The sequence below is a fragment of the Cuculus canorus genome, chromosome Z, assembly GCF_017976375.1.
Source record: "Cuculus canorus isolate bCucCan1 chromosome Z, bCucCan1.pri, whole genome shotgun sequence".
In the NCBI taxonomy this organism is placed as follows: Eukaryota; Metazoa; Chordata; class Aves; order Cuculiformes; family Cuculidae; genus Cuculus; species Cuculus canorus.
In genome coordinates, this window is record NC_071441.1 from 40,797,930 (window position 1) to 40,824,266 (window position 26,337).

Consider the following 26,337-nt stretch of genomic DNA (forward strand, 5'->3'; position numbering starts at 1 on the left):
GAGGCTTTAAACACGCAGAGTAAGAGAGAGAGAATTCTGCTTTAATTCTTCCTGTAAACACATGCCCAACACAATGGCACCAAGTTTTTCCAGCATCCCTGTAAAGAAAAAGATGCTGTTTGATTGGATTGAAGTGCAGGAACAACCTGGTGGCATTAACCCTCCCCGGGGCTCAACCTCTTCCCGGATACAAGGGAATGCAGGAAGCTGACCTCATTGCCGCTTGCAAACCGGGCTGTCTCCGCTCTCGAAGGCCATCAGCATCCTGCTTTCTTCTGCCTTCGGCTCCGTTTTGGGGCGCTTCAGCGGCCAGCGGACCTTACGGAGGTAATCCAGGTCCTCCTCCGGGCAATGACGCTTCATGTGGGCATTGCGGCCATTTATCTTGGCAAACACCCTGGAAGTGGGAGGACAAAGAGGAATTAGCTTTAATCCAAGAAACACCATGAAGCCCATCTCTTTTATTGCCATTTCCATGGCTTCTGTGGAGCGCAGTGCAAGAGTTTCATCCCTTCGTCCTGCTGTATCCGCAGGGGAGGATGCCTGATGAACTCTACCTTCCGCACTCTGGGCATGGAAAACCCTGCAGAGCGTCTCCGCTTCCCGCGTGAGATGGAGGCTGGCTGGCATCACTGGAGGGGGTGCCTGTGCTCTCTGTTGCCACTCGACGGCACTTCCTGGGGCTGGCGACAGCCTGAAAGACAGAGAGCCCAGATCAATTCCTCCTCTGAATCCTGAGCGGGAGTCAGAACCAGCCTGAGCCATCTCCGAGTGGCCCAGGCCAGCCGGATGCATTCCATCGCCCAGGAAAACCAAGCGGCCCCAGTCTGGTGAACTCCTTCCGACTCTCAGCAGCCCAAATCTGCTTCAATTCAGCTGCGAGGAGGGAGGCAAACCCAGCCCTTGATGGGAAACCCAGCCTACTGAACAACGCCCCATGTGGAACAGCGCTTCCCTCCCCACATTGTGGACATCAGCTCCAAGGGGCCGAAATCCGAAGCACGGAAGTGACACAGCTACCCACTTTTTCCCACCAAGACGATATTCCTGTGGCCACAGTTCCTGTTTAGTGGTGAGGGACGTTCCAGCAATGCCCATGCGGAGTCATGGCACCAGCAGTTCCTCTTAGAGAGTGCTGGGATGGGGCGGAATATCCCTGAGAATCGGCGGCACTAAGCTGAATTCTCTTCTTCAGGCAGGGAGGGAGCCGGCACTTGGGAGCAGACACCGGCAGCACCATCAGCACACGGCCACGGTGCTAACGGATAATGCGGATCTGTCATTCCAGAGTTACTAAGGCACACCGGTTCAGGCAGCACCCACTGCCCCTTTCCGGGGGAGCAGTAGGGAAATGTTTTCCTGGTGGAGCGGCATCTAGCACAAATCCCCAGTGGTTTTCCCACCTTTTCCTTTGGGTGTTGCGGCTGATCCCTCTCTGCCTTGCGCCTCTGTGCTTTAGCTTTGGCACGGAGGCGGTCAAACACCAACTTCTTCTTCCAGGTGTAGTAATACTCCACACACTGGGCTACGGACTTGGTCTGCACCTGTTGGGGGAAACACGGTGGCAATCCATTGGGGATACACTGCAGTTCAACATCTCACACAAGTGAGCCATTCCACCCAGTTTAACTTCCCCCGTTCCCTCCAGGTAAGCCAGTAAAAGGTGCTGCGGGCACTCTTGATGGGCATAGTGATGACATGGGAGAGAGAACCAATCTTCCCATCCAGAAAGGCTCTAAGGAAGGGTGGGAAGGGCAGCACACACACGGGTGGTCAGCATAACATTCCGTTGTCATTTTAACCTCTCTGGCGTTTTGTGTCGGAGACATTAATTCTCCAGTCAGCATTATGCCCACGATGTCTTGGGGCAGAGGCGTTTTGGCTTGCAAACCGGTGTTTGCTCCTTAGAGACCCGCATGCCAGAGACCCCCAGCACCAAGCACGACTTGCAGGGCTAACGCTGTCACCGCTAGCAGTGTGAGATTCGCCCAGATCCAACAGCTTTACCTTCTTCTGGATGCGGTAGAAATCTTTCCGGCATCTGGAGAAAGCCATCCGGAAGAGCTGCTCCTCCTCCGCTGTCCAGGTGTCCAAGCCTGGCAATAAAGAGGAAAGGATCAGCTCGCTCACAGGGCTACGGTTCCTCACGGACTGGGTTCTCTCCTGCGTTGGAAGGGAGTGACCCAGCACGTGCAGGATTTGGCCTGGTTTCCTGGGGCTTCTCCCGTTGGGAGCCACTGCTGGGCAGCGGCACGGAAAGCAGTGGCTGACCCCCAAGGACGGGGTACTTCCCATGGCAAAAAAGGTCCGCATGCCTAAAAGCGGACTGCTTTGCTGCGGCTTCTCTAGCCGCGTAGAACACAGATGGTTTGCCGCCCGTTAAATGCTTCCGATAGGGATGCAGACAGGGAACTGCTGTATCCACCAGCATTGCAGGTGAAGGCACAGGCTCTATCCCAACTTACCTGTGTAATGATAATCCGCCAGGGGATGGGATTCCAGCTTCCCAGGTCCTCCGGAACACAGCAATTCCTTAGCGTGCTGCAAGATTTCAAGGGAAAAGGCTTAGATTCCAAAAGGAGCAAAGAGGGGAATACCTGCTTCCAGCTGTGGTGCTCCTTCAGCAGTTCCGGCTGGTCCATGCGCAGGAGCAGCGCTTTGGGATCACCTCATCCTGCTGAAGTCTAGGCAAGTACTTCCTCGGTCCGCTTAAGGCTGTAGAACCTAGGCAGATCCTTGGGGACTGAGCCGTGGCATGCCACTGCCAGCACCTCTGGGAGAAGACTCCTCTCTGCCGCAGTCACTTGCCACTCATCCTCACGGCAAAGGCCAAGCCCTCCACTCCATCCAAGTGTTGTTACAGAAGAGAGAATGCGCTCCACCGGGGCCAGGCTGGAGGTGTTTGCTCAGCACCGGGCGCCCAGGGACGCTGGACTTGCCAAGCGCGGGGCGTTTATCCAGACCTCGGCATTTCCCCAAACAGGGCAGCTCCTTCATTCCCAGCATTCCATAGCTGCCTGCTTACCAGGATGTTGCCCCGCGTTTGGTGCAGGCAGTGCAGTGCTAGCTCCGCGTTCCCTCTTCCCGCTGGCACTACACCAGAGCAGGCCGTGGTGAGCAGCTCGGTGACTACAAAGGAGAGGGAAAAAACAGGAAGTCAGGTTCTGCCAGGAAACGGTGGGAGAATGGCAGAGGGAAAGCGGAACGAGGCCACGGAGAGACTGGGGAGGACAGAGTGTGGCAGCAAAAAGCCCCGTCTGCCAGCTCTCCGGGAGTCCCTCTCCCTGCCTTAGGAAAAGCTTTGGGACTGACAACCCCAGGGACAAATCTGCCCTATTCCAGGGCCACTGCAGGTGGGATGGGATGGCTCTGAATGTCCCCAGGGAGCTGATTGATTCCCCGCTCTTGCCCAAGGGAGCCCCCTTCCCTCTACAGCTGCCGGCTTGGATGGTGCTGAGGGAAAGACAGGAGAGAACCCCAAGGTGCCCAGAGGTGCTGCGGAAAGGTGGGAATGGGGAAGCCTTGCATCTGAGGGTGGCCTTGGGGAACAAAAAGCATTAAGGAAACCTCTGCGCTGTGTTTCCGGGTTGGATTCGATGTCCCCCCAGGGCTTCCACACCAGCGCTGCTCCCTCCTCATCGTTTTGCCAGTGAGGCCTGTCCCGCAGAGCCGGTAGCTCTGCCTGGAATTCAGCTCCGACGTTGACGCGTCTGGAGGAATAAGCGGAGGGGAGGAGGGCGACTTGGGATCAGCTGCACCGGGACAGGCACACGTGCTGGGAATGAGGGGCTATGCCATGGGCGCGGCTGGGCTGTCCCAAAGACGGCACAGGTAGAGCCCACAGTCCCCGGCCCGGCGTTACCAGCTCCCCTCTAGAGCCCCTTGCCAGCACTCACTGCGTCACCGTGCCATCCCAGGAATCGTCCTGTCCCAAATCCATGCTGAGAGCTGGCTTGGGCTCCATCAGCGCCTGAAGGGCTCGTGGGCTCTGCTCGCAGCAGCAGCAAGGGCAGCAAGCTACCAGCCCCTCGACCGTTGAATGTTGTGTGGAGCCCTGGCAACGCTGCCCTGTCAGCCCAGCTGGGCCCTGCCAGCAGGGTCCGGCCAGGATTCTACCGGCCGTTCAGGTGCCGCTTCATTCCGGCCCGCATGCGGCATCATCCCAACCCTGCCGTTCACCCCTCCGGTGATGCCAGGCAGCGGAAAACCAACCCCGCTAGCTGCTAACACTGCCGCTCCCTCATTGCCCGCTTCCCAAATCGCTCCCTTTTCCACTGGGAAGGTCATGGACCATCCAGATATGCTTCCACAGCCGCGCACGAGCACGTCTCGGAGTCAGCCATGCCGGAACAGAGCGGCTCAGTCTTTAATAGGTGGGAAATCCCACTCCGAGCTTGTAGATGCTTGTGGGGAAGGCAGGAGGGAGCCGAGGCGTGCACGTATCTGTTGGTGCAAATGCCTCGCTTGGCTTCACTCTGGGAATATCCAGAGCAGCCAGAGCCTGGAGCGGAGGCCGGAGCCAGAGGAGAATGGCGTTCCCTGCGCTGCCGCCTCCGCAAGGTGACTGCCTGCAGCAGCCCTTTGCTTGGAAGCAGAGGGCAAGGGCTCCTTGAAGGAAGAGGCAGAGTCAGGGGCTTCGGGACTCGGAATCAGCACTGGGACCACAGGCTTGGTTAGCAGCCAGCGTGGGCAGCAGGAGGACGGAGGGGCTCATCCCGCTGATTCAGCCGTGGAGAGACGGCAGCTGAGATGCCGGGTTCAGTGTTGGGCCCCTCACTCCCAGAAAGACGCTGAATGGCTAGGGCACATCCGGAGAAGGGCAGTGGAGGTGGGAAGGGGCTGGAGGAGAAAGGAAAGGGCTGAGGGAGCTGGAGGGCTCGGTCTGCAGTGCAGGATGCAGAGGGGAGCCCTGACCGCACTGCGCAGCTGCGGGCAGGAGGTGTGAGCCAGGCGGGAGTTGGGTTTGGCTGACAAGGAAGAAGGCAGAAGGTGAGAGGAAGTGTCCTCCAGAGGTGCCAGGGGACGTTTAGATAGGATATTGGGAAAAATTCCTTCACAGACAGGGTTGTCAGGCACGGGAAGGGGCTTCCCAGAGAAGTGGTGGAGGCCCTGTCCCTGCAGGGATCTCTAATGCGTGTGGATGTGGTGTGTAGGGGCGTGGTTTAGTGGTGGGATTGTCAGTACTGTCAGTACTGAGATTTTTATGAAGTTAGTTTGTACATGACTATTGGGAAGTATTTGAGTATAGAAAACTATTTTTTCGAACTACACAAACTCTGCAAAACTCAGCATTTGGACACAGACTTCCCAGAAAACAGTTTTGTGTTAAGGATGGATCATCTTAGATAAAAGAGACCCTAAAATGCTTTGAAAATAGCAATTATGACAGTAAAGACAAACCGTAAATTGGCGCTTACCATTTATATTGTTTACATGCATTCAGTTATTGGATTGTTAGTAAAGTTTTCTACAGGTCTTGTGGTCATTTAAAAAATGTTATATTAATTGTGTAATAGGCTGGTATTTCCCATTGGCGACAGAGTTGATTTCTGATTTCAGTGGTCAGACTAGTCTTTGAATATGCCATATTTATTTTTGTCTTTAATTTTGTCTAATACTAAAATCCAGTGTGCTTTATTTAGCTGATTATTGCTTTTGCATGTATATTAACTGTCCCAATGAACTGAGCATTCAAGTGATGTTGTTTTGTTGTTGTTTGTTTTTAGAAAGAGGAAGCTATTAAGATACCTTTAGCTTTCTTTTTTTTTCTCCTGTAGTTACTGATAATCACTGCCATTTTAATTGCGTTCTTTCTCAGCAAATTGTAGAAATGGCTGTGGTGATGGATTGTGCTCCCATCTTAACATGTGCATTTGTGCAAGTAGACAAATATCACCTAGCTGTGGCTCAACATCTGGTAAGGACTTACTATATTTATTTTCATTACAGATTCGATTTTAAGTAATTGTCTTTGAGTTTGCACTCAAAAATGACCACTATGTAGATCTTTTTAAAATACCTTGTCATTACATGCCTACATCTAGCGTACACTTTGGTATATCTGTAGTTTTTGATCAAGATTCATATACCACGTGTGCATGTATACTCTGTGTGACAAATTGAAAAAAAAAGTATTTAAAGATATAAACAAGTTTTAATATAAGTATGTGTGGTATTAACATTTTCATCAAGTCTGTGTTCCTAAGAAATTAAGATTCTCCCACCTCCAAGATAATTAAAAGTTCTAAGGTGCTAAATATAGTCATGGAAAGCTCTAAAAATCTCTTATTAGTTCCTTTTAAAATAATGGCTGACTAACAGCTGCAGCTTGGATGGCTTGTGTTACAACAATATCTGAGTGTACCCTAAAATACACAGCATATATTGTACAAAGCTCACATTTACTTTTGGGTGTCTCTTGTTTTTATCCACAGTTGCTTCCCAATGTAATATTTTTGTTAAATACTGGTATCTCTTTGCCTGGACTGCACAGTAGTGCAGTGGCACAGCATCAGGTGCACAAACGGTGGCGTGTGTAGAGGCAACTGGTGCCAGTAACAGAAGGGCTACATCAGGACTTCCAGCTTAATTAGCTGGTGCATCTAAAATTAAATCCATGTAAGTCTTTCAAATTAGCCTGCTTACTTTCAGCAGAGTGGGAAAAAAAAAAAAACAAACAGTATGCTGAAATAGAATAAAATCTCAATGAGAAACTTAGTGCTGGTTTGAGTTATAGTGTTTAGCTGAAAGTCAGTTTGTGCATTTGTATTCTTTGAAATGCAAGTTAGGGATCAAATTTGCCAAGGCATCTGTATTTGGTTCTTTCCACTGGTCATGTTGGTATGAGTGTGTTCAACATGAATTAAATGGGACTTTAAAGGCAAAGAATTCCAACGTTGTCCTCCTGAAGTTTGATGTGTGCTTCCCTAAAACTAGAAATGTTAAGGTGTTTCTGAGTCCTTTTGGAAGATTGCATTAACTAAAGCCTCTAGTTGCCACTATCTGCCACAATGAAGTGCACAGGTGGGTTCAGGATGCAAAAAAGAAACCCCCAAGTTAAGTAAAAGGAAGTCAGAAATGGTAATAAAATAGTGGCAGCTTCCATTTGCACCTCTCAGTAAGGCTTGTTTTGGTCTTCATGGGACTTGTTTTGCTCTATCATGTCTCCTAAATTAAACAACAGAAAAGTAAGCCACCTTTCCAGTCCCACAGTGTTGTTCTTAGAATGGCTTATGATTAGCAAAGCACATGACAGGATGGGTGAGAAGTCAGGCTTGGGGCAGTACTGCCACCTGAAATGCCTTGGTAAGGAATTCGGTCCCATTCCTCGATTTCACGAAAGACTCGTCTACCTGGAAAGGAAGCAGAACACCGTGACCCGAACAGTATATTAAATTTAGACTTACCGCCAGAGGGAGCTCTAGGTATGTATTTGGACACACCGGATACGGACAGGAACTGCACTTTCAAAGTCTGGCTTTGCCTGGACGGTCTCAGTACCAATTAATTGCTGGTGTTAACCTAACTCTGCTGGACTTGACAGAGCAGCAGTGATAACCCTCAGTATAAGTCTTGAAAACAGTCAGAATGATCGTTGTGTCAAATCCAGCTGAGAGCTCTCTCCATAACACTGAGCATAGATGCCCTGACTGCAAAGCAGAACTCTTCCTTGCTTAAGGAGCCATTGGAGGCTCCTCTAGCGCTGTCATTTCAAAGTTGTGACGAGAAGTATTTTAGAAGGGAAGCACTCAGCTTAAAAAAAAAAAATAAAATAAAAATAAAGTTGCACTAGAACCTTGTATGTGTAATAGTCCAGAAAACCCATTGCTGCTAGCCTAAGGCTACTCTGGAGGTAATGGTACAACTGGGAATGGACTGAGGCCTGGACACGGCAGCAGGGGAAATGTGGAATGACTGTAGCATACGACTTGAGATGTTCTTGGTAAAACTTGACCATCACACCTATAAGACTCTTCAGATGAAAGGAAACTAACTGCTCCTTGACCTGTTGTTAGGGTGAAATGCATGCAGGTTAGCCTCATCTTTTTCAATAGAAGTTCTCTCTATCTTAATCTCATACACCACAAAACTGATTCACCTCCATTGGCACTTACCTGACTTCTGAGAAAGCCATGCCATGCCAAGCTTGCAGTTATACTAAGATGAATATCGAAGTGAGCACCTGCTGTACACTTTGATGTGTCACATTTTTCTGGATTTTTACTTACCAAAAGTATTTATTTACTTACTTAGTGAGAAATTAATTCCAGTAACCAGTGAATTTGAACTTGTTCAATGGCACCACCACCAGTGTGGAAAGAAGAAATTTAAGCAAGGTCCATCTCTTGATCTTTGCTCAGGTCAAACAGGTCAGCAAAGCTGGAAAGTAAAGGAGGGCTTCAGGAGAAAAGAGACAGAAAGGAAAAAATACATTTGAACATTAACTAGCAGCTCCACTGGATATCCAAAGATCCCTATGCTAGGCCCCTATATGACCTGCAAGATCCTTCCTGGTATGAGGAGTGCTGTTTAACATGAGATGGAAGCAAAATAGAGTTGCAGGTTATTTGGATGCTAGCTGGCTATACACATAGTGTGACAAAGCAGGACACAACTTGGGGGCATGTCATTGCCACACTCAAAGGAAAGTATTACGAGCAGTCATTGCTGCACAGGTAGCAACCTCAGGCAGCAGTGGCCTGCAGAAGCCATACAATGGCAGTCATCTTGTCTCCGAGTAACTGATTATAAAGGCACTTCAGTGAATTTTAGGCTTTGGAGTAGAAGTCAGACCTGCTTGGTTGTGTTGTAAGGCAAATATGGGTTTGCTATTCCGGCTGAAGTCCATGCAATGGCATCATTACCCTATCTCTTGCATCATTATCTGACAGTGTATGTCTTGAGACAGATTATATATCCTTGTAGTGCTCCATACAAATTGGCCAGCGCATGTGAGCCCTTCTGGAAATTTTACCAGCATACAAGGTGCCTAACATCTCCCTCACATTGCTTCAAATCACACAAGTAAGGCTGAGAAGTTACCAATGCCACTATTACTAAAAATGTATTCATCATTTGGGTCTATTTAATTGTCCCAGTGGATGAGGACAATGTTAACTGTTGGGTTTTGAAGGAGTCATTTACTACTACTATCGAGATTCAAACTTACAGCAGTTCAAGCAGTGGCAAACATGGAACTCAAGTAAAAAAGCATTTACATATTTTTGCTTGACACACAATGAATAAATACTCTGAAATTCATACTCTGCTAAAGAGAAACCTAGCAGAAACCGTGATGAGATCCAAAAGAAAGCTGTCAGGACTGCGGGTTTCGGTAGTGGTAGTATCAGTATACCCCCTTTCCTGTTGTGAGTGGAAAGTGTTCATCCAAGAGAACCTCAGGCCTTGCAGTCTGCCAGGCTTTATCAACTGATGATCCACAGCTGGGCATTTGCCAATCTGCCTGAAATTGTGACATTGAAAAGAAACTTTAACAGCTGGAACCCAGTGCTGTCACAGTGTGAGCTTTCAAGGGAACTAGGAGCTGTAGAAATACCAGTGTTGGCCAGGTGTTATAACTGAACAGCAGCTGAACCATGGAGACACAGCCACAAACTTGAAGGCTGTTCACCCTCAGCTAGCTTAGCAAGATTGGACTTTCTCCAAGAAGCAAAGCACTAAGGGATATGAAGCAGTGGAACTGGGATTTATGCATAGTCCCACCCATTCCCCTGACTTAGATCAACTGAACTCACTGGCCATGTCAGGAAGATGGTACTTGTCAGAAGTGTCTTGCAAGAAGAACAAAATCTCAGAACTAACAGCCCAGGATACAGTTGGTCTCATGTTGAGCTTCTCATCAACCAGCACCCCCAAGTCCTTCTCTGCAGGGCTGCTCTCAATCATATGATCCCCCATCGTGTACTGAAAACGGGGATTGCCCCCACCCAGGTGCAGAACCTTACACTTGGCCTTGTTGCACCTCATAAGGTTCTCAGAGGCCCACTTCTCCAGTCTGTCCTGGTCCCTCTGGATGACATCCCGTCCTTCTGGTGTGGCAACTACACCACTCAGCTTAGTGTCATCTGCAAACTTGCTGAGGGTGCACTCAGTCTTGCTGTCAGTATCATTGACAGCTCTATGCTGCTAGCTGCTCCCTGAGCAGGGCAACAGCTGCCTTTGAGATGAGGGCTGCTGCCTGGGCTTCAGTGAGGGCTGCAGGCATTTTACCAGCTGCAAAGGATGGTGCATGGGGGAAGCACCTCACTGGTGTTGCTTCTCTTGGTGGCTTCCCCTACAGAGGGGTAGGCTTGAGGAGGTGCTCACCTGACAACCAAATGTCTTACTGTGGTTTTTTTTTTTTTTGCTTATTAACAGCAAGCCTGCGCCTCACTGTTTTTAAGTGTGGAGGGTTCATTGTGAGGTGGGCACAGATACCAGCACCTCCAGTACCTAGCTGCAATGTGTGTGGACTTGTAGAGAAGCCAAAAGCTCAAGCACCGAACAAAAGATCTACCAGCAAATTTCAGCAAAAAGTTATTTACAAGGGAGAAACCCCATGAAGCCCATGTTTCCTAACACAAACTGTCACCATTGGCATTAGGAAGGCTTGAGCCATAGAGACCACCCTAACTTTCCCTCAGAGACAGACAAAACCGAGCAGTCTCCTTTGTTTGCTACTACTTCTCCCAAGACCTGGGGAAGAGCTTCATCTAGCATATCAACCACATCAAATCAGAAGCTGGAAAAAAGAAACTAAGACAAAACCTTAGCCAGAGGAGAGACGGACAACTGGAGGCATCTCTGCATGATGCCCGGGTTTCTCTTCCTGTATCTGAGAAAGGAGCTAACAAGATTTTTCAAGGTACTTCTTCTGAAGAACTGAAATTCCCAGCAGAAAAACTTCCCAGCTCAGCACATGTGCCCTGGTACTTCTGACCAGAGACAGAAAATGCGTCAGAAAGAGTTACCTTCTCCCTGTGAAGGACCTGATATGCCTCTGTTCCCAAAACATCTGCAGGGATGCTGCAGAGAGAGCAGCTTGGGGCAAACGGTTTGGTTTTTCCCAAACAAGGTAGCCAACTGGACCAACATGTTCCTGGAAGCATTTGCAGGCCAAATGCCAGGCTACGCCAGTGAAACTCAGTGGCCTGCCTTACAGCTTTCCCAAGCCTCCTCTTCCAAAGGCACAGCAAATGCCAGGGTGACTAAACATGTCCTCCAGAAAGCAGTTTCCCATGTGTAAAAGTTTGATTCAGAGCTGAACACCTGTGTCCAGCTTGCTGTAAACATAGTTCTAGAGACTGCTGGGGAGAAGCCTCATATAGACCCTTGCCAAGGGGAAGCTCCCATATTACCTTTGACTTTCTGCTCATCCAAGGGTTCATGAGTGCCCAGCAGGAGATTTTCTTTTGAGCATTTTACCGGGGAGGTTTCCAACAGCTGGCTCTGCCACCTAAAGGACACTGGGGATTTTATAGCAGATTCCACCTGTCTCCCTGCACAGACCAGAAGTTCTTCCTATGCTGAGGAGGCACGCGCGCATAGGAAGTCATGGGAGAATTGAAGGGAAGTAGCAGGAGAGCAGCACCGTGCAATAGTCCTTCCTAGTATGCTGAGGCTGAGTGTCAGCTGCCTGGCCTCCAGTGTCTCAAGCTGGGCAGAGGAGAGCTGTAAAACCTGTTTCTCCTGGGTTGAGTCACTCCTCACAGGAAGGCTGTGCAAACTATTTGGCCTCAGCTGCTCTCTCTGCTGCATGCCCACAGATGTTTTGGGAACAGAGGCATATCAGGCTCCTTCAGGCATATCAGGGTGCAGGTTGCTCTTCCTGATGCATTTTTTTTTTAATCTGTCAGGAGGTACCTGCACAATATGGAAGAAACTGGAGCATAGCAAATTTTCAGGGCTGGGAGGGGCATGTTTTTCCATTCAGATGTCTCCAGCTCCCTCAGCATTTAATTGAATTACAAACTTGGCCTCAAAGAGCACCCCTAGAAGTGCTCAGGTAGCTTTGTCATATAGCCGTCTAATCACACCACATGACAGGAGCAAGAATTTTGCTATAACATGTGGAACACGAAGCCTGAAAAATCATCTAAGAGCATGAGTTCTCTTGGCCATGGGAGGAAATGATGGACAGATACCTGGATATTTTTTGTATTAACTAAGCATTAATAATTGCATTCCAGGGCTTAAGACAGTCTTTGCTTCCTGAATAACTTCACATTCCCACATGGAATCAACTGGTATTTGGGTATATGTACTCAACTGAATAGTCTTGAGTTTCATGTCACATCTAATCCAGTCTAACCAGGGCTCCTGCCAAAAGGACTGGTCCTGATTTTCTTCCTGCTGGTCCTTGCCAACTCCTGCTGAAGGAAAGATAATTCAGCTGGCTGACTGGGTGGGAGGCAACTCTTTTGTTGGGCCAGTTTGTTTTCTTGTAGACTAACAAGCTGTAGAGACGTTGCCCTGTGTGGGTCTAGTGCCTGGTAATCCACAACAGAGGAAGAACAGGGACAGGGATGGGAAAGAATGAGATTAGCCAGTCTCACAACCACCATTCCCCCTTGTCCTGTCTCTGCACTCTGTGATAAATAGCCCCTCCCCATCCTTCCTGTAGGCCCCCTTTAAGTACTGGAAGGCTGCTATAAGGTTTCCCTGGGGTCTCCTCTTCTTGGGGCTGAACAACCCCAACTCTCTGAGTCTGTCCTCATATGGAAGGTGCTTCAGACCTCCAATCATCTTTGTGGCCTCTTCTGGACTCACTCGAGCAGATTCAGGTCCTTCCTGTGATGAGAACTTCAGAACTGAATGCAGTAGTGACGTGAGGTCTCACAAGAGTGGAGTAGAGGGAGAGAATCCCCTCCCTCAACTTGCTAGTCATACTTCTCAGAAGTCCAGGATATGGCTGGCTTTATGGGCTGCAAGAACACATTGCCATCTCATGTTGAGCTTCTAACCTTCAGGTGTAGCATGGTACGTATAATTCTGTTGCTACAAGTGTTAGGTCAAAGGCTTTACATTAACCTGACAGCATGTTGTCTTCGCCTGAGCTTCTTTTAGCTGTGGTAATGTTTGTTTGGTGGTTGGGTGACAATTGCCTAAATTTTTTCAGCTTAGCTCATTGAGTACCATTGAGGGTAAAATGTGCCAGGGTGCATCAAGGGCCAGCTGCTCCTTGAGGCTCAGGGAGCTCAGGGAGCTAATAGGACTAACGGGAGACTAGCCCAAACCACTGCCTTTGTACTGGGAAGAAGGGCAGTCACTGGAGTGGGGGATGTGGTCAGCATGGAGTCCAGATCATCAAATCTGGACCAGGCAAATTCACAGTGGTAGGACAGCTCTGAGGTCACCCAGTGTCCAGATCAACAAGCTCCATGGCCAGATGCAGGCAGTGCCAAGACCAGTACTTCTATGAGATAGCTATGGTAGGAGTTGAAGGCCCCAGGCTGAGCAGAAATGGGGTTCGGGACCCTTGGGCAGGGGCTGTAGGTGGGAGTGTCAGAGGAGGCTGGTCAGGGCTGCTGAGGACTATTCATGCACCCAGACCCTGCACAAACATCTGACAACACCGACAGTCGTGGCATAGTTCCTTATGTTAACTGAACCTGGGAGAGGCTCAGTTGCAAACAGTGGCAATATGTGTTTTGTTGGTGGAGAGGACTGCTGTGAAGGTGCAATGTTCTTCCTATGCCGGGTTATGTACTTCTTCCTCAGCAGTATTGTAGTCGTGTGCTCCCTCTGCACTTAATTTGGGAGGGAAATAAATCCAAAAATAAATCCCAAAGATTTTACTCCTGGTTGTAAAGTTCTGGTTTAACTGCACTGTCCTTGAGTGAAGTGGTATCCTGTATCCAAGTATTAAAACTGAGCTGGAAACTAATGAAAACAAAGAAGACTTTATTAAGAAAACATGCAAAATTAGCCGCAAGCGGGGCTCAGTCAACATCCACCACAGAACCAGCACTAGCCTACTTTTGGTGAAGAGATTTGTATGCCAGGGACTCAGTGTGATATTCACTTTCTGCTTAGGAAGAGTGTACATCCTCCGTCAGTCTTAGGACAGTGATGGGTTAAACATAAGGGCAGACAAAGGGATACATACTAGGAATTTAATGTGCATCAGTCTTACTCTTCAATATGTTGATATTACTGTAACTGAACTAATGATAATGATCTCCTGAATTATAGTTTGGCTGTGAAGACAATAATTAGACTAACAATAAATTCTGAGCTCTGCATATAATCTCTGTTCCATTTTGCCCATTGCAAAATTTAGTTTATAACTTATTGAGAGAGTTGCACAGGAACCAGAAAGAATAGCATTGATGTTACACAGCAGTCATCTTCTATACATCTGTTATGCCTGTAGTCATGTGTAGGAAAAACAGCACTGTGTTGGCTAGATGAGGATGATATATGCCTTGCATCCTTCTGACAAGCCACCTTATCTCCTCTGTTTCCTTTTTGGCTGCATCAGCCAAAAATTACCATTTATCTGTGTGATGCCCAGCACCAGTCAGTTCTATTTCATCTCCTTTAAGTCCTCTGGAGGAGTGAGGGTTTGAATGTTTTTACCTATGGTCAGAGCATGTTCCACTTTCAAGGAAGGAGGAAAGAATTTATTTATCCCTCAAAACTCAGACAGTCTTTGGTGCTTCTGGAAGTGGCATCAGCAGACAAGGTGGACAGGGGTTGGGGAGTTGAAAGAGTGCTTTCAATTTTCAATTCCTATTTCTTACTTAGTTTTCCTTCACTAGGAGTACCTACAAGTAGTTTCCTCAACTTTTTATTCACTTAGCACAGCTCAGGCTTACCCAAGGCTCTTCTGAAGCTTGTGAAGTGTAGATGACACCCTCCCAAGTCAGACATGACAATTTCCCAGGAACCCTTCTGGGAAACATGATCTTTTTCAAAATGGTCTCCACTGACTGTCACAAAGATGCAGCTGAAAGCAGGGCTCTGGCCTATTCTTTTTTACTTCACTTTTTCCACTCTGCTCAGCAAAGGTTTTTCTCTACTTACATTCAAAGTAATGTTTGTAATGTAAATGCAGAGTAACCTTGAAGTTAGAAGGGAAAAACTCAACTCTCCCTCACAGTCACCCCATGACTTTGGGTGCACAAAACTGTAGATGTCCAAAAGAAGGCAGAGGGCCACAAGGCATCAGAAGACTCCAATTGTTAGGAGCTTGGTTTTGAATGTGGGGAGGAAAACATTTGTACAGCGATGGAAGAGAAAGGATTCATGCCTGTGTAAGGACCAGACTGAACCCTGTTGAGTTTGCTTTAACTGGAGATCTTGTGCTGGGGAACAGGGTACTTTTAGTAGCAGTACAGGAACAGAAAAAGATGTGTGGCCTCCAAAGTGCCATGCAGAAGTGCCCATCAGAAGTTTTGGGTTTAGCTCTACACAGAAACCATACTGTCTTCAGCTCCCTGATTCCTTATGTGCACTGGGTCTGCACAGGAAGGGGTGGGGAATCTCTTTCATACTCTGTCAGCACCTCTCTTCTGCGAGAGTGAGACCAGAGGGAAACATTCAAATTCTGTGGTCCAGCAGTAGTAGTACTATGTGCTACTATTAAAAGAATGTTAACCAGTGGACCTTTCACAGCACTGAATTGCACTTCATGCTACTAAACAAGTGGAGTTCGAGTACAGCCACTTGTAGCTTGGCAAAAGCAAATTCTTGACCTATGGTTACGGTTTCCAGGTGCTCCCAGCTCCTACAAGATTTGTGTCAGCTTCTGTTTTGCAGCTGGTCCAGGAGGTAATATTTATATGTGTGTTCTTAGTAGGTCAATTAACTTATCATTTGTCATAATGCTTGGTAAATGGAATCCACCAGACACAGGGTTTTTTGTGAATTAGAATTAAAATTGTCTTTATTTGGTTTGACAGCAAGTTATGAAAGTCTGTGATGCTAGCTGTGTTAATACCAATGATGGCTCCTGATTTAAACTCTAAGTTCAGGTTAGATGCCAATCAACATATTAATTAATATCAGTTTGGAAACCTGCTTCAAAAATGGAAAGACGCAGGATTTCATTTGTTTGTTCCACGGGATATTGATTGTAACTGATATTTTGTGGGGGCTGTGGAGAGTCAGGGGGAAAAACAATAACAAATCATAAAGCCCTCTAGAAAAAATCAGAGTGGCAGCTCTTTGAGTCCTCTTAAAGCTTTCATTGGCTCATTGTGTCTAAACAAGTCAACGTACTATACTAACTTAAAACTATTACAAAGCTATTTGCCACTTGGACACAAAGTATAGCCTTAATTTCACATTAGACCTCCTGTGGCAATCATAATGAGCTCATGAGGCAACCCATTAGAAGCTCTTCCTGTTAGGAACCATGTCAATAGTTGAGAACAGAAGTACTCTCCCAGCACTGGGCTTGTGAAGTGGGTAAAGAAAACTAAGGGCGTTGGACCACTGGCCCTTTCAACACAAGGAATAAAGATGTTTTTCTCTGCCTTATAATCTTCTCAACTGTAGATCTATATTGCTCATAACCAGTCAAGAAACCAAAGTTCAGAATTGAATTCTTTAACTTTCAAACCTATGGTTTGTCTCTAATACTTTTTATATCCATCTTGCATAAGGCCTAATTAATGTTTAATTCCTTACTGAAGTCTTCCATTAGGGAATCACTTTATTTCTGGAAGGCACTGGGCCATCACAACTAACATGTATCATTTGTTTGACAGTTTTATGGTTCAGTTGGAACAATTTGTAAAGCTGTCCATCAGTATCTTCCCCGCAGCTTTCCAGCCTTTCTATTTTAGTCATGAACTGCAGAACAGAGGAGAATAACGGGCCACTAAGTGGTACATCGAAACTGAAGGAATGAAGTTCAGAAAAGCCACTGGAAATACTTTGCCTAATGATTTATTGATTTTTACTTTATTTTGCAAAAGCTTAATGCGAGCGCATTAGAAGAGGAGCTGTGCTTCAGAGACATCCCCTCAGCACTGTAGAACTTGCAATGTATTTGTGTCATGTGTTGTCATGGTTTCTGCTTGACAGTGCATTGTGGAACGGTGATAAAAACCTTTTTTCACTCTCCAAGTGTTTGGGCATCGTCTGGTAGGGCAACAGCAAGAGAAAAGGGAAGAGGTGTCAAAAACTTCAGCCATTGGGCAGCCATACGGGCACATTGTCTTGCAAAACAGGAACAGGTCTGTGCTCTTATCCCTCCAGAACTGTTAGACAGGGCACTCTCTAGCTGTCTGTGAAGTGGCTGTGCCTCTCCTCTGTGCTACCCAGAGGTCATTTTAGGTACTTACATATTATTTTCAGGCACGTCCCTTCCCTCATACTACATAGCAGACAGGTTTACCTGTGGTCACGGTTGCACACAAGCAATAAATAATGACAGTTTGTGATAACCTTCCCATTTCACTGCCATTGTAGATGATAGTGTAGGATATTTACGCCAGCATTTCATACCGCTTCACCAGGAAGAAAATCCTTCTTCTAAAAGAGCAATGACCAGTCCTGAGGCAACAGCCTCTTGCCAGCTGCTCCACAATTTTATACAGCGCTCTCTACAGTCTGCCTGTATGGAAAAGGAGCCTGCTAAAACACAAAGTGCAGAAAGAAGAAAAACTTGCGATTTGCATCTCAGGCTTATATTCACATTTAATCTGATACAGAATGAAAGAAACAAGTCCCAAAAAGTATGTGTGCATTGTGGCACTCAGTTGAAAGGAAGAAGGACTTGTTGGGTTGCTGAAAGATTGTCACTACACAGGTTTCAGTCCCAGGATGAGGTGTAGGTTATACTTGTGGGTACATAATCGATGGAAAAATTTCTTAGGCAAGATTTTCCCACTTGCACAGTGGTGGAGTGGGTGTGCTCCAGTCAACTGTGTATTCACAAGGAATAGAATTCTTGAAAAAATAAATGTTAAAATGGGCAATTTTTGAAGTTCAGACAATATATTAAAACAGAATGCAAGGTCCTCCATCTTCAGGAGATTCCAGATGCTTCCTTCCTTTGTACAATTAGTTGTACCCCTTTCTGAAAATGAACTGGCAAATTCCTTGAACTGGAGTGCAATTACTTTCCTCCAAAGTCCAAAGTAGTTTTAGCAGTTCAACAAGACTGCTGCTTTTATGAGTATGTGCTTCTGTACCATTGCATGCTGTGATGCAGCCTAATCTGGACATCAAAGAGGTTATATTAACACAGAGCATCGGTTTCAAGTGTGCCTTGCACTCTTTAGGCCTTCCCAACCTATCAGCATGAATACTAAAGACATGTATTGCATGCACACACAAGCGCACAGATACTTATTCCACTTACCAGAGGAGCCAGTTCTCAATTTCTTGTCAATCAGAGGTTGCTGTCTGCAAACAGGTCCCCTTGGAGCGATAACATCCTATATTTTCATTTTTCTTCATTTTCACTCTTGGGGTATATGAGATCTGACACAAAAAAAAAGTAAAAAGGAGATTAACCCTATAGCTTGGTAACCAAGAGTGAGAGGGAAGAGACAGACAATTATAGAACATGTACTAATCTGTCACAGTGAGACAAGGTCAGCTCAATCAATTCACTCAGTATGAGTGCACACTTGTTCAAATAAACATGTTTTCTTACACTCAGTCAGAAAATGTTGGTGTGCACTAGACCATGAAGTTTTGCTGTGAAACAGTTTTTAGCTAATCACAGCATCACTGTGCTTGAGCACCCACGTTGTTCACCAGACCTGGTTCCCCCTTCACAAAGATCAAATTAGCACTCAAAGGAACCCATTATTTGTTGGGTTGAGTGAAAGCAAAAACCGTGGACTTCCTCAACAGCCTTTCAGAAAATGATCTGCAGAATTCCTTTGAACATTTGCAGCATCATTTGAAGTTGTGTGTTAACACAGAAGGGAACTATTTTGAAGGTGATCATACTTGATTTTCTTAATTTGTTAAATAAAAAGACTTACAGACACAATCTCAGAGGTTTTTTGCTTCCTCTGGATTTCCATGTTGTTTCCTCACAGTTTCTGTCTGAGTAAATGGGTGAGAAAGGGTGTGGGTTTTCTTGAGGGAGGGAAGGAATGCAAAGGGGCAACGCTGCAATCTCTACTTTCAAAACCATATCCCCTTCTCTGGCTTGTATTTTGCGAACTTCAGCCAAACTGTTAAGAATTTTTCAGAAACATTGGAATTTTGTGTTAAAGGGAGAAGGATGAAAGACACTATAGAAATTATAGAAACAAACTGTAGAAATTATAGAAACAAAACAGATCTCAGCAATCTCTTTGATAGCTTTTTATGTGACAAGTAGTAATGTATTCTGTGGTACACACTACCAAGGCAGTGAAGTCTAGAGAAGTTTATCAGGCTGGCTTTAAATTTGATATTTTTTTGCCCTTCCAAAATTATCCATTTTCTTTTCAGAAATTAGGATAATTGAAAACATTCTGGAAAGGGGGCTGGTTACCCTATAGAGGTGGCCAAGGAAAATGAGGTCTTTGCGAAAAAAAAACCCGCTGGCTCTCTGTTCCAATTTTGCCTTCTTTTAAACTTGGACTTTGTCTGAATTGCAAGGCTTCTACCTATATCTAAACTAGGAGGTCCTGTTGGGTAAGCCAGCAATATTTTAGTTCCCGCTCACTCCTCATCAGTTTAGTTAGAGGATTTCACCCTTTGCTCTTCCTTGTAAAGCTGCAGCTCATAGCAGTGTATGTTATATAAGCACTGACACGCTCTTACCTGTCTTGGTGCTGATGTTTGACATGGCACCAATGTTCTGTGAAGCCTAGTGGATCACAGGTGCCTCTTTGTGTCACTTCTTGCTCTTCATCTTGCTCTGCACATTCCAGCTCAATATATGCTTCAGCATTGACTGTGATTGTGTGATTGCGTATTTATATTTCTCCTTATGCAGGTAATGCAGACTGATTTGAGATACTCTTAATGATATTTGCTTCATTAGATATCCATACAGTTGAGTCATGAGCTCAAATACAATATATGTACAATATTATAATTACAATGCCTTAAGGCATGTAGCGCAGAAAGCTCACACAGAACCTCCTGCACAGCCTCTAGAGACCTGCAAAGGAACTATCATGGCTTTCCTCACTCCTGTCACTTAGTTTTGTCCTTAAAGAGAAGATTCTTGTCATCATTAATGTAAGTCTGCCCTAATTACTACGCATCTGAACATCTTCCTTGTTACTGTTTACCTTGTTAATTTTAGGGCATCTCTTGTGTTACAACTATAAAGCAAATGGAGAATCTGTGCCAACTGCAGAGTCTAAAGTTCTAAGAGGCAAATTATTGTTATTCCTCTAGAGAAGGTCTAAGAGTCAAAGCATTTTTATCCTGTTGTGCTAGATGGAACTAGAGGAGGAAAAGTGTGGGCTGTCTGGCCTAACCTAAGCTAAACGGAAGGCGGTTATCTAGTCCCTGCAGGATAAACTCTGAGAGGTCCCTTTTCTAGGTCAAGCTCTGCAAATCTTCTTCCACTGATGACAGAAAGCCTTGAAATGTACAGCTTATTTCTGGATAGCTAGAGTTAGATGGAATTAATCCCCCATTAAGCAGTTTATCTACTTCTGCCTGAAGCAAAGACAGGAATATCTCAGCTCAGCCTAAACCTAAGACTGCATCACAAAGACAAATGGCAATGGCTCACCAAACACTCCTCTCTAATCCCAAGCTCATGCACAAAACTTGAATCCTGTTCCCTTCAGATGTTGTCTTGCTCACAGTTAATACTGTGGCAATACTTATGTAACTAAAGCAGACAGTGTTTTTAATTACTTTTTCCACTTCGTCCCTCTCTCACTTGCAATGTTATTATGAGTCTGCTTTTATTCTCTCTTCATTACAAATACTCTTTCAGAGCAAAACGTGGTTTCTGACCATAACGACATCAGGCTTTCTTCTTACACTGTTTGGCCAGAGGCACAAGAGGTATTGATGGTTCAGTCTGTCCTAGAAACGTCTGAACTCATAAGGTTCACAAAACCATGCATTAAATGAAGTGTATGTCCATAGCTGTGAGACAGTCATTTAACAAAAATAAAGCATTTCTACCTAAAGTAGAAAGTCAGTCAGCTTTGCTGATGGCCTCCATACCTTGTTCACTAATACCAAGGTGCCCATAGGCGAAACAGGCAGGTTCACCAACCTACCAAAAGAAAGATTCTGCCACTTGGCTTGTTAACCTGAATGCAGCCATTTATGCTTTCAGTTACAGGGTTACCGTCTTCTTAGTGGGATTGCTCCTAACATAGCAGAGTATAGGGGTGTTCTTGTTTCTTTCTGCATCACCATAAAATGTAGATCTCAATCTGTCATCCATTTAAAAAGGAATGGGCAGCCTTGAGGTGCACCAGCAAACTTAGGCGAGCCCCAAAAGGTTAAAAATCACAACTCATGCATCCCAAAATAACATGTTTAAAGCCAACAGCAGCTTTGATCACATACACCGCAGTGTCTTTGTTCTTTGAGCCTCTATAGATGATGATTGATTTAAATTCTGTCAGTCCAACATCTCTCTTTTTCAGTACACTTTGAAAGCAAGCAATTAAGTAATGAATAAAGTAGATTAGAAGTATTTTCAGCTAAAGTTTGGATTTTTGGCTAGATGGTTCTGTTTTCAAAAAGATAGCACCATATTCAAAGGGCAAAACTGTCTTGTCCCAGCCCTCCGTATAAACCAACTCCTCATTGAAATATTTCACATAGGCATGTCATGATGAGATTTCATGGGAGACGTCACATGGCTGTGCTTGCTCTTCTGAGGCTGCTGTTTGTCACTACACTTGTAGCATGCCTGTCTTCTCCTTACCAGGATCTCTGTCAGGGAGTTTAAGTTAAGTCAAATACTTCCTTTCATAATTTTACTTTTTTTTTCCTGAAAGGAAATTAAAATATCTCAAGAAAATGTGAATTATTTTCTGGAAAACAGTAAAAATAGCTCAGAAAAAAAGTAGCTTTGGCCTATTTGAAGCAAGATATGTTGGCATAATTTGAGTACAAGTTCTGTGGCAGACTCAGTTTTAGCACTGAGATAACAATTTTCTTTTTCAAAGAGGAGGACATTCATGAGAGACTTGCACCAGTTCCTTCTAGAGAAGAACAATGTCCCCTGAGAAGAATTCCAACCAAAGTTCTCGGCTGATGGGAAGTCCAAGCACACATAATGTGCTTTATTGCATATCAAGAGTCTGACATCAGTGCTGCTCTAAACCTGCCTTCTTTGATAGGTTCTTATGTTAGAAGGAAAACATTTACACAATTTCTCAGCTCCACATGGAATTTGAACAGGACTATTGAGGTCTGACTGACTGAATTCCTACCTGTTTCCGTCATTCATTTTACTGCAAAATTTCTTAAGATTTTATGTTTTTATTTTTTCCCAGAAGGGCTCCTGCTGAACAATTTCCAGTGAAATCTGATGAAAAACAGGAATAGAGGCTTTGTTTCAGGTGAAATTATGATTGTGGGTATGCCTGACTTGTCCAGAGAGCCTCTCTTTGTGGTTGGTGCCCTGAAGTCTCTGTTCTATTTCTGTTGACTCCCAAGATTGCTCAGTACTTTGGCTGTTCCAGATCTTCATGTGACCAGTGAGATGTTTTTCTTCCATGCCTTTTCTCCTATGCCAGTTTAAATATTGATTCCTTTGAAGATGGACTGTCTTTCAGTGTGTTTGTGCAGAGCTCATGCAAAATAAATCTTTTTGACACTGGAGTGTTTGGCTGCCCCTGTGTCATGGGAATGCTCCTACTCTGCCCACTGGCTTTGAGAAACTCCAAAATCTTTAGTGGTGGAAAGAGAAATGTTGAATTTTCTCAGAGCTGAAATTTTTTAACTGCTGCTGTTTGTATTCCAGAGTGAGGATTTAGTCTTTAGGAGCAGAAAGAAAATAAATGAGGTTAAAAAAATACGATTAATACTTACTAATCAGAAGGAACCAAAATTACTGGCAAGACCAAGCTCAGATAATCTCAAGCAAGGCAATTTTTTCAAAAGCTGCAGGACACTAATAATGAAAGCATCTCACAGACTCTGACACATCAGGATTACTTAAACTCCCCAGCTCACTGACTCAATTTAATAGAGATGGGAAAAACGAGTCCATAATGCTTTACATTTTCCAATTACTTGCACTTAATATGGCAAATTCCCACACAGATTTTTAAAGGCATGTCTTAAACACATTGAGCCCTTACAAAATACTGCAGCATCTGTCTTGCTGCTGAGAGGATATCTTTCTCTATTTCCGCTGGTCTGCTTTACCATATGCAAACACTCTTTCAGTGTCCACAAAAATGTTGTAATGCTCTAGTAGATGGAGAATTTTTAAGAAAAGCATTTCCAAACCATTCCAGTGTTCCAGAATAAAGACTGAAGTCTTAACAGCTTTCAAACTAAGAATTCATCTTTTCAGGATATTGTGTCATAGCATCCTTTTAAGCATTTCCATTTACACTCCTGCTTGAGTTGGTTTTTTTCCCTATTTAGGAGTTGTTACATTTCTTAGAAGTAAAATATTGGCTGTACTAACATACTTGGAGGCACCGCACATGTCGATGTAGAATTAAGTGGCTTCCAAGAGATACTACTCAAGCTTATGTTATCACTACTACATACATAAACAAAGAGATTGCCTACTGGTCTATCTCCATTATATACTTTCAGAGTTCCTTCAAAATAAGTTTTGATGCTTATTTTGGGATTAAGAAGAAATAGCATGTATGGTAAAGAGTTCAAAAGAAGAAACAGAAATATCTGCTCTGACCGCACAATGAATAGATTCCAAAGTTTTGCCTCCAGAACGTAGAAATCTTCACAACAGCTTCACCCAACTACTTGTGTGAAAAATGTCTCGGTGATTTCCACCAAAATGTTTCTTGGCGATTTTGAGCCCAGTGTTCACTGGGATAGAGCACTTCTCTCAGAGCTTTGCCTCATAGATGGTCTCTGCCTTTCTGCTTAAAGCCATCAATGCCTTGAACATTTAAAAAGCCTTCTTTACTTCTGCTGTCAGTTGGAGTTATGCTTTACAAGGGATTACAGCTTGGCTTGAAAGACATGGAAGCTGACAGTCTCCAATTGTCATGAATCAGAACAGAGCATCTTAAGGTAAAATATCTGTGTTCACAAGAAGCTGAGTTGTCCATGTGGCACAGACATGGAAAGCACTAGTCCCAACAACCTCTGCAAGCTAAACTTCATCAGCTAGGGTCTGTAATGCAGCTTCATGTTCCAGCCTCTGTAGCTTATCCTCATTTGCCTACTCAGTTAAAGTGTCTCCCACCTTCAGAAATCTCCCCTCTGCCTGTGAGCTTTACCAAGTTCCCTCTTTATACCTTAACTTAACTAATGCACCAGCTATCCAAGGGTGAGTACAGAATTGTCGGTAAGGCTGTGGAACCCTGAGCAAGAAAAAAGTGAGAAGCAGCTCATTCTCCTATAGTACTTCTAGATCAGCAAATGGAAAGAGGAACAAGCATGACAGTAAGGATCACCTTCCAGCTGGCTTGCAATTGTTCTTCTCTCCAGAGGTGAAGTGTACTCATTACCCTCACCTCTGAAAACTTTTCACTTGAACCTAGATATGCTTTTGCAGGCATGTTAACTTCTCACACTCAATTGCCTTGCCCATAAGTTTTTTTGGAAGAACAAAAAGTTTGGAAATGTCAAAACATTTTAATTTAGGGTCTGTTTGGTTTCAAATTGCATCTGACTATGTTGCCATATGTCATCTTTCTACAAGAATTGGACTTTAGCAGCAGCGCATATGCCATTAGTCCAGCCAGCTACAGGCATCCTGTGATGTGACATGGCTGCATAATTCTGTTAGTCGCAATGCACCATGAACAGCATAAATTCAAGGAGGAAGTATGAGCTTCATTGGAGAAGGTGAGGGATCTGCAAGGACTGTTAAGAACATTTTAACATAAACTGCAGTTTGCGAGAAACAGTGAGTTTTACTTTTATCCCTTGGAAAATGTTGGCAAAAAGGAAATTTACAAGAAAAATCGTTATGCTGAAAACCCACATTTTCAACTTAATATAATTTGTAAGGAGAATTTCTCTCTAACTTGGAGATGCCTCATAGTCATGTGTTGTGATCTCTGCTTCACTTACAACCATGTTGCAAGATGAGTCCCAGCCCTTTAAACACTCTAGTGGTTTGACTTTTTTGTTTTCTCATCTCCCTGACTCCAGTGAGGTCTAGAGTAGGACTTCTGTTAGTAATCCTCTAGGACTGCCTTTTCATCCCTCAAAACTTGTCATGGGCAACTTTGTCCCCTTCGGACCTCTCTATGTAGGCAACTCATCCCTAGGTCTCTCTTTTCTAGATAGACCTCCTCCCTTATAGCCATATTTTAACAAGTTGTGTAGAAGATAAAGTGCTTTCTCATCCTGAGCTGCAGGATTGCCTCTGTGTTCTGCAGGCTGAAGGGCATCTTTTTTTCTGTTTACGGCTTTTCTATTTTCTCTACATTGACACAATTATTTAACTGCCTGGAAATCAGCAGCATCTCTGTTTTCATCAAATTCATCCAGTCACTCAGACTTATTCATGCTGGATGGAGCACACATAAATGATATTCCCTATCTTAACTGCTTTCTGGAGGCTGGACGGCACCAAGTAATCTGTGTTTCTCAGATATTTTGCCTACAGATTCTTTTCAGGCATATGTTGCAAGGACATGCATAATGAACACTTGATGAGTGAACATACATTAATATCTACAGGATCATGATCTCTGATTTTTAAGTTCTGTGATTAAGAGTAATAATCTTTCCCAGTGAACTTGGCCTAGTAGTTACTTCTGTAACAGTGCCTGATGATTTTCCTTTGTTCTACAGCTCCATTTCCATACTAGCAAGGTACTGGCACAGCAATCACTGCACACATGCACACAAAAGATTAAAAAATTTATGTGAGCTGACTCTTATGTCAGGGAAGAACTTACCATGCTTAGTTGTTCCTGTCAGACGGCAATAATAAATCTGTTTGCCTTAGATTTACTCATTCAGAACACTGTCAAGCAATTCTATCCTGTGATGTTGGGCTTATTACAAGGTTTGGATGGTTTCTGGTAGAGGTGTTAAAACAATATAGCATTATAGCATCCATCTGTCCTGCTGCAGAATGAGTCGTCAGCCAAAAAACTGAAGTTTCATCTCTGCATATTCAGGTGGACTCACTGGGGTGAGCACCAGGCAATAGGTGAAGCAGGTCCTTTTGGACAAGTGTTCTTTAACCAGTGAGCGGAGGGCTGAGAGAATTCCTCCTCTCTGCTCCATGCTGGCTGCCTGTGTCTTGCTTTCCTCCTCTCTCCTGCACTATTATACGTT

The 26,337-nt window shown here is 44.9% G+C and overlaps 1 protein-coding gene across 7 annotated transcripts; it reads right to left on the reverse strand.

Moving 5' to 3' along the window:
• Positions 1 to 26,305, reverse strand: LOC128850514 (zinc finger protein 541-like). 7 transcript variants are annotated; one of them, XM_054055189.1, is made up of 10 exons: positions 25,953 to 26,305; positions 18,317 to 18,438; positions 8,250 to 8,397; positions 3,568 to 3,710; positions 3,026 to 3,129; positions 2,008 to 2,892; positions 1,404 to 1,544; positions 558 to 694; positions 213 to 397; positions 1 to 98 (listed from the first exon to the last, which is right to left on the reverse strand). In XM_054055189.1, the coding sequence occupies exons 6-9, from the start codon at positions 2,311 to 2,313 to the stop codon at positions 214 to 216; spliced, it is 768 nt and encodes a 255-aa protein (XP_053911164.1). In that variant the 5' UTR covers positions 2,314 to 2,892; positions 3,026 to 3,129; positions 3,568 to 3,710; positions 8,250 to 8,397; positions 18,317 to 18,438; positions 25,953 to 26,305; the 3' UTR covers positions 1 to 98; position 213. The 7 variants fall into 7 exon arrangements, with proteins under 7 accessions (XP_053911164.1, XP_053911161.1, XP_053911163.1 ...); XM_054055186.1 differs by having other exon boundaries at positions 2,008 to 3,129; XM_054055188.1 differs by having other exon boundaries at positions 3,026 to 3,710.
• Positions 26,306 to 26,337: the final 32 nt, after the last annotated feature.

Bases quoted from the DNA above. Each gene is read 5' to 3' on its own strand.
- LOC128850514 (XM_054055185.1), bottom strand. From the start codon at position 2,313: ATGCGGACCTTTTTTGCCATGGGAAGTACCCCGTCCTTGGGGGTCAGC. The intron at 1,545-2,007 runs GTAAAGCTGTTG...TTCCCCCAACAG, and splicing joins TCTACCGCATCCAGAAGAAG to GTGCAGACCAAGTCCGTAGC. The intron at 695-1,403 runs GTGGGAAAACCA...TCTGTCTTTCAG, and splicing joins CGCAACACCCAAAGGAAAAG to GCTGTCGCCAGCCCCAGGAA.